This window comes from Morone saxatilis, unplaced genomic scaffold (genome assembly GCF_004916995.1).
Source record: "Morone saxatilis isolate NCDOM2014 unplaced genomic scaffold, NCSU_SB_2.0 Contig4, whole genome shotgun sequence".
In the NCBI taxonomy this organism is placed as follows: domain Eukaryota; kingdom Metazoa; phylum Chordata; class Actinopteri; family Moronidae; genus Morone; species Morone saxatilis.
This window is the reverse complement of record NW_023339984.1, coordinates 17429553-17437467: the sequence shown is the minus strand read 5'-3', so window position 1 is coordinate 17437467 and position 7915 is coordinate 17429553. Positions and strand designations below refer to the sequence as shown.

The 7915-nt window shown below is 41.1% G+C and overlaps 1 protein-coding gene across 1 annotated transcript in view; it reads right to left on the bottom strand.

The window, feature by feature from the left end:
- Window positions 1-4175: 4175 nt before the first annotated feature.
- The window catches only part of LOC118337927 (butyrophilin-like protein 8), a 6325-nt gene continuing 2585 nt past the window's right edge, over window positions 4176-7915 (bottom strand). Inside the window, exon 4 of the mRNA XM_035675092.1 lies at window positions 4176-4241. Coding sequence (XP_035530985.1) covers window positions 4176-4241 — 66 coding nt within the window. The remainder of the gene's footprint in view (window positions 4242-7915) is intronic.

The following is a 7915-nucleotide window of genomic DNA, read 5'->3' as shown; positions in this document are numbered from 1 at the left end:
CAACAAGTTAATTTACAACAGCACCCACAACTGTTTAATAGGTGTAGGAAGGGCATACTGACGGTGTATTCATAACGTTCGGCAGGCGGAAATAATCAAATGAAATCAAAAGAGAAAGAGTTCAAATTGAAAAATCAAATGGAAAAGTAATGATTAATATAATTATTCATTCAAATTAAAGGTTTGTTTACAGCTACATGGTGTGGCACTACCATGGATCGGGCTCTATGGGGGGGGGGGGGGGGGGGGGGGGGGGCCCAGTATTAATGAGGTTGGGGGGCAGTGCGAGTGGAGTCCAATCTCGTAAAAAGGTCTCTCCTGGCGACAAACAAGAGGGACACAACTGTGAAAATATTCTGTAATGGGTTCAATCTAGATTCATGAGCGTACTTTTGAAAGCAGTTTCGAAGACCAGCTCAATGTGTCTTTAGAGTTTTTATTTTATGTTTCCTGTGCTTTGAATTAAACGCAGTTACGTCCTGTCTTATTTTAGGGAAACCCACCACTACATTCTGCCTCCTACACACCCCTCGAATCACTTCTCCCTAACGCCTCTCTTTCCCTCTCTTTCTCCTATTACTGTCTGGCTGGTCTGGATGTTCTACTGATTCCTACTGATTCTACTGGTTCTACCTGGCTTCTACACCTGTTCTGCTGTTCTGCTGGTTTTACTGGTGAGACAGCTCATGGCCGGAGGAAAACATAAAGGTTAGACTCAGACACAAAAAGACAACCATGTCCTACAGTTCACATTTAAATGAGTGTTTGTTTTGGTATTTCAGAACTGGCGCCTACAGGAGGTAATGGAGTAAAAGTTTAAAGTGCCGTTAAACTGTTCTCGTTACCTATTAAGTACTACATGGTGGCATCGTGGGTGTGTCTGCCGACACACAGCTCCATTCTAGGGTGTTGGGTGGGGTGGGTTGCGCTGTTTGGAGGCAGGAGTTCAACCTCGGGAAGTGTGGGAGACGGAGACTTTTTTGGGTTCATTTCAGCTGCTGCAGCCACGGTGAACGATGATGACATCACAGAATGACATCAACATACAAGTGATGTCAAAAATACATTACGCCTCACCCCAACAACAGCCAAATCAGACGCAAGACGAGGTAATAGCATGTTTTATTGACTTTAATTCTTTCTAGGAGACATTTTGGAAATCTGACAGTGAGAACATTTTTAAACACACAATGATGACATGTTAAGAAAGCATGTTCAATCATACCATAAATACAATGATAAAATCACATGGTTTCTTCAACTTCAACTAAAGACTGTAGTGAGGATATAATTTTAGTTTCTATTTTAGTATGATGATAGTGTGAACTATGTTGTGTTGTCCTGTGTGTGTACCTTCCTGTTTTGCACCCTGCGGTGAATCTGTTAACAGAAGCTCTGTGGTTCCGTCCAGTTTCCTGTTTCCTGATGAAAAACAACTCAGCGTGAACGTTGAATCTGCTCCATGTTTTCACTTGGCAGGGACTGGTTAATTGGTAAATAAAGACATCAATGCTCAATAAATAACTGGCGAGATTTACATGTGGTCTGTACATCTGCTTACATTATGTGTAATGTGGTTTCACTCAAACACTATTATGTGAGTCTGTTTACTTCACGTGAACGTGAATAACTGCAATATGCATTATAATCTGCATAATCCATTGATCATCAGATTTTGTATCCTTACTATTGTACAATCAAATTGGTTTGGGTGAGCATGGTTTGGAGTTGTGGGGTGCTTAGAGGAGTGAAGGGAGTGGGAGAGTAGAGATGGGGTGGAGGTGAGAGGGTAACATAAGTTAATATAATGGTTACAGTTTGGGGTGTGACAGGTATGAGAGCTGTTCTGGCCTGCGCACGTGGGTTGGTGTTGTTTGGTCCTTTTTCAAATTTCGACGAGGCAAAAAGCTTGTTGAAATGGAGCTGCTAGTGGCACAGAGGAAGGAGACAATAAGTCGACCTGGTGACAGCAGTTAAGGAGATGTAACGGTATGAAAAATGTTAACCCTTCACGGTTATAGTGGCAAAAATTATCACGGTTCGGTATTTGGATCGGCGGTGTTTTTGGAAAGTGTGTTCGCGATGGGATAGTTCGAGAAGCACTGATAGGCACAACCACAAAGCTGAAATTAGGTTTCAAAAGTGTAACAGTGTGTTATTATAGTTGACAGAACCTTATTCAAAAAGCATCAACAATGTAAGCAAACTATCTGTCAAGGTCACTGTGCCGCTCAGCGATTCTTATTAGAGGGTATAAAAAAAATGCACAGGTGTCAACAAGCATGGTGGCCAATATAAAACACACCAAGTTCATACAATAAACATCTGGGATGGAATTTCAAGCCTGCCAGTGGGGCGCGGTGAGCAACAAACCTTGTCGTGATTAGAATTGGGGTACGGACGGTGGCCACACTAACAACAACACATAAGCAAGAGCAGGTAGCAGAACCAGTGTTAAGACAGCACCTTCAACCTTAAGAAGCAAATAATCATCCACTTCATGGCAGTACAATATCACCGTCAACATGCCCGTATATCTCCATCAGGACAACTCTTCCTCATGCCCATGTATCATATGCCCCTATGTAGTCTGCAACGAGCTGGTATGGCGATCAGATTCAGATCTTCAGAGTATGTGGGGTTGACTGAACAAGAAGTTGAGGACCCTGTCCATTTAGAGTCTACACTTATCGAAGTGCAAAAGGGAAGAGTGGACAATCGTTTGCTCAATTTCTTACTGATCTTTTTACTTTTTACACTGCTAAGTGTTTTGTATTAGGTTTTTAAGATCCGCCATTGTACGTTTAGCTTCACACCTTCTCTTTCAGTACATACTCTCTTCAGTACGACGAAGAGCGTCGTGCTAGTTAGGATAGCATTTGTTTTCTTACACAGCTGATCACACACAAGATAGTATAAACAACAGACACACCATATTCTCCTGTGCTTGCGCGAGCTACCAATACCACTACAAACAACCTCGAGCGTGGGAGGAAGAGAGATCTCGAACGGCTGGAACAGCGGGACGGCTGACGATCTGCTCTAGTTTCACAATGACTCGGCCGTTTATTTCACTTATGCTGAAGGGAAAGCCAAGGGGTCTACACAGCTACGACCTCGTCTAAATGTTGTGGATCCAGATTGATTTATCTAAGGGGACACTTAAGCGGGACGTGCGTCTTACTGTGACGACTGGTCCCATATTCCGATTGCCACTGGAACTCTGCATGAACGCTATAGTTACTACTGCAAGAGAACAGAACAGGCACCAACGGAACCCACCACGAGAGATACAGCGTAGAAGTTGGTCGTTTGACCCGAGACAAGTGACTGACCTCTACCACCACAAGCCAACGTGTCATCGCACAAAACCCAGCAACGTACAGCCAACTCGTCTCGGTATACCAATATTACTGAGGACGTGCATATGAAACCTTCTTTGCTGTGAAAGGCAAACTCGAGGCACTGTGTCTCAACACAAATCGCGCGTCAAGAGGCACAATAAAGCTTATTTATTTGCATTCGTATTCCTATTTAGTGAGAGAGAGTTAGCAGCCTGTGAGCTGCGCATCAGACACACAGTCTACCTGCTTCCAAAATTTACTTTATGCACCAAGAAACTCAAAGGTTATGTCAACGTTGAGTTTAGTGATTTACTGATTTATCAACTGGCTATTAAGGTATCATACTTACCTGCTGAGGCCACCTCCGCAGCGGTGAGTGAAGCAGCAAAAACGATGAATCCCTTACGGTCTCCTCCATTATGCCCATTAAAATCAGTGTGTGTGATGGAAGATTGTACCCTGTATGGTAATAAAGATAATACCACCCTGCAGGTTCACACCAACATACCTCTGCTTAGGTAGAGCAGGAGGACGTAACTATAGAATACTGATTGGATATTAAAGTCAGGAGGAGGAGTGTTAAATATGGGATGTGCTGAAAGAGGGAGATGTATTTGTTTAAAAAAACAACTTCACTTTATGTGGTCCTTTGACTTGACTTTGTACAGTAATGTCCAGTAAAACCACATGAAACAATATGTGTGGTCATTTTGAGCAGGGATCCATCCATCGTGTAGTCGTGAGGGTCCACCCTCAAGTAATCTTTATGTTTACATTATTATAATTACAAGATTTATTTTGAAAAAACCCACACAGGTCGTGGAAGTCTGCTCACTCTTTAAGCACCAATGGGCCTGGGGGTGCCTGAAGCTGTAAGCACTGAGGGGTCCAGGAGCCCTGGTGGTGTGCACACATTTTAAACACCAAGGGACTCAGGGGACCTCACCTTGTAGGCGCTGAGTACTTAGTTCTCGCTGCTTATATGAAAAGTGCTTTACAAATACAGTATTATTGACTGATTGATTGATAGGTGGATAAAAGCACCCAGGGGCCAAGTGGTCAGTTTGCGCACTGAGGGCGTTCAGCTTCCTTTGGAGGTCTTGGTCCACTTGTCAGACACAAATAAAGCCTTGGAGGCCTCCGGCAGTCTGAGGCCCTGTGGTGTATTGTGTAACTTCTTGTACAATCTGCTTTCGTTTTCCAAGAAGCAGCCACACCTTACAGGTATTATAAATACTGGAAACAGAAATTAAATAACACACAACTGATGCACTTTATCATGAACACATCACAGTAAGGTGTCCCACCTACAGTAAATAGTTTAACTGCAAAATTATCACAGAATATATCAGTTCATATATTACGAGTAGTAATGAATTTCATTTGGATTATTCTGCTGTTTGTGTGTTTTTGTTAGATGGATGCAATATTCCACCACAGACTGCAGTCTCACTACAGCGACTTTTGTGATGTTGGTGTGAAAGATGAAAGAGATTTCTTTGATTTCACGGATGAAGACTTGAACGCCATTGGTAATTGATGTTATGATTAATTTGTTTAAAACTATATGGGAAATTTCAAGTAGGCTAATAGTCCAAATGGAAAACAATTAGTTCAATTTCTACATATTGACATGAGGAAAAAAGGTTGTTAGAAGAGCAGATATGCATATTTAAATTATGCTGATCATACGTACTTCCAAACAGGATTAAGCCAGGTGGAAAATAATCGTTTTTCTACCATGAGAAACTCCATTCGCAGACTCAGAGCTCTTGCAAACTCAGCTGCAATGTCTGTGAAAAAGTCAATGGAGTCATTCTGTCTGCAGTACACGTACCCCAAATGTCCTGAACCAAAATACATCAAAGGTAAGAAATTTGTGTAATGTATTGGATTTATTTGAACCCTCTTTTCAACAGAACTCATACAGTAGGTTACAGTTGAAGAAAGACACACGATCGTATTGTGTACAGAGAAAATAGAAAGAAAATAAAAACTAATTAGAAGCAGGGAATTGCAGGAACACCTGCAATTGTGATGATTACATTACATTACATCAGTGCCTGAAATAGACTGGCGATCAGTGGTCAGTTAGGGACAGTTTATTTACATACATATGCTGAATGCATAAATTAGCTTTCATCCTTGATGTTTTTTTTCCTTGTATAAAAGTACAATAAAGCAATAAAGTAACAAAGCAATAATGTAATAAGGCAATAAAGTAATAAGGCAATAAAGTAATAAAGCAATAAAGCATTTTGACAGATCAATGATCAAACTGAAGGCTGTGTATGCGGATGTAACAAGAGACCTTCCCATTTTTTATTTTTTGCTCATCCAGCAAATATGAACAATCAATATTTTTTAGTTTGCTGCAGTTCTGTGGTTGGCTCCTGGGATAAATGTACTGTAACAGCTCCTGTAACACATCTACCTTATGTTTATTTCCCCATTACACAGCAGACAGACATTTTGAGATAAAGTCTATCACTGGCTTGCAAGTCATAGTTGTTCTCTGCTGGACCTTAATTGGCGGGCACGGCCGGGGCAGCTGGCATCCAACTTAAAGGTGCACCTACCGTACTGGAGTGTGAAACAGTAGATTAGCAGGGGGAAAAAAACAGGTGATGACTGCGTGGCGGGTGGTGGGCCGCCGGCCGTCCTGGAGTACCGGCCGTTCTGTGATTCTCCAGATCACACAGATGGCCAGTCCACCCCTGACCTCTGGTAAGCAACCACGACTGAGATCACAGACATCTGGACCTTTACAATACAAACCGTGAAATAAATACCTAAAAGTAACTACAAAACCATCTTAGCAAGTTCTGCTTTTTGACCTCGGTATTCTTAAAATGCTGTGTACAGCAATACTTGTGAGGTACTCCTACACACCTGTAACTGCTTCTCTGTATAAACACATCGCTAGCTTAACACTAAGAAAATAGCACTGACAATGGCCTTGTTAAAATTGATTAAAAAAAAGCATAGTCAGTTAGGGTTATGTTTTATTTAGGGTTAGCGTTGTGCTGAATCAGACTTCTTCTGATCAAGGGGCAGCTGTCGCTCAGAGGGTTGCTGGTTTGATCCCCGGCTCCTCTTGCTGAAGTGTCCTTGAGAGAGATACTGAACCCCAAATTGTTGGCAGTTGGCACCTGCTGCTGCCATCAGTGTATGAATGTATGCAGATGGGTGAGTGTGGCATGTAGTGTACAGCGCTTTGAGCGGTTGAAAGACTAGAAAGGTATATAAGTACAGTCCATTTACATTAAAACCTAGTGAGTCAACAACTTTTCTAAAACAGCAAAACATCAATCAAGTGCAAAAACACAAGACCTAGTAAGCAGTTCATTTTATTTACTACTCCAACAGCAAGAAGGCCAGCTTCCTTATCTTCTAAATATCAGATTTTTATCATTAAAATTTGGGATTTGCTAATGTATTTTTGTAAGAAATACAAGATTTAAGACTAGTAATTGCAAGAGCATCAGAGGTCAATAAAAAATGTCTTTAGGTTGCACTGCTGCTCATTCTCATTTACAGGGACTGTAGTTAACCAAGTAAATATTGTTAATGTTATTAGATGCTAAACTGAACTTGACATGACCTATAATTTCTTGAGTTTCTGGTTTCCAATAAATGTGTATTATGTTTCTGAACTGCTGAATTGTTCACTACAGTGGCAAACCCAATTTTGTGTATCTAATTTAGTTGTCTGTCTGACATCGTTTGAAAAAGAAATACATATTTCTAATTTTCTTTATTAATCCCCCAAAGGGAATTGGGTCGTCATAGCAGCCAGGTACTGACCGAGGGAAGCAATTCATTAAACTTCAGCGAGAAACACTGTCATAGTCTAAAATAACCAAGCAATATTTCCAGAAATCTGCCAAAAACCTTGACTGATTATGAGAACAATGTTAGTAAGAAAATCAACCTGAACTAATGAAAGTGAGAGAAGACAAGAAATAACCAGGAGTCAGACAGGGAAACCAACGAGTCAATCAGCATACAGACAGTCGGCAGTCTTCCTTCTCAATCTGGTGAAACGCCTGAAAGTCACTTGTCAATGGTGACCGTGGAATATTTAAAGTTGTTACAGATTAACACATAACGAACATATGTTTACTGTAAATAAGTATGTGTATTTACTTCCTGTACAGTTTGTGTGTTGCTGTAACACGAAGCTTCCGGCGGCTCTAAGCTCTGCATGTGAATTGCGAGCTCTGACTTCCAGGTTGGGCTGAACATGCGAGGTTGCAGAGACGGATCCTGCTGCCATAACGGGATTCTTGAAATAGTTCGTCTGTCTGACCGAAACCTGTGTGACTGACCTAAAGTTCCTAACAATTGCAATAAATATTTGATTTAATTTTGACATTGATTTTCATTGGGCATTGGAGTTCTTTAAGGGAATAATTTAATTGTACAATAGCCTATTAACAAACAACCCTTGACTCAATGATATAAAACAAAGAATTTAAAACATTGGTAGGAAAATCTAACTACCCTTCAGCTGCTCACGCGTCAACTCTCTGTGACTTATAGAGTATCAAGAGGACACTGATGGAGGA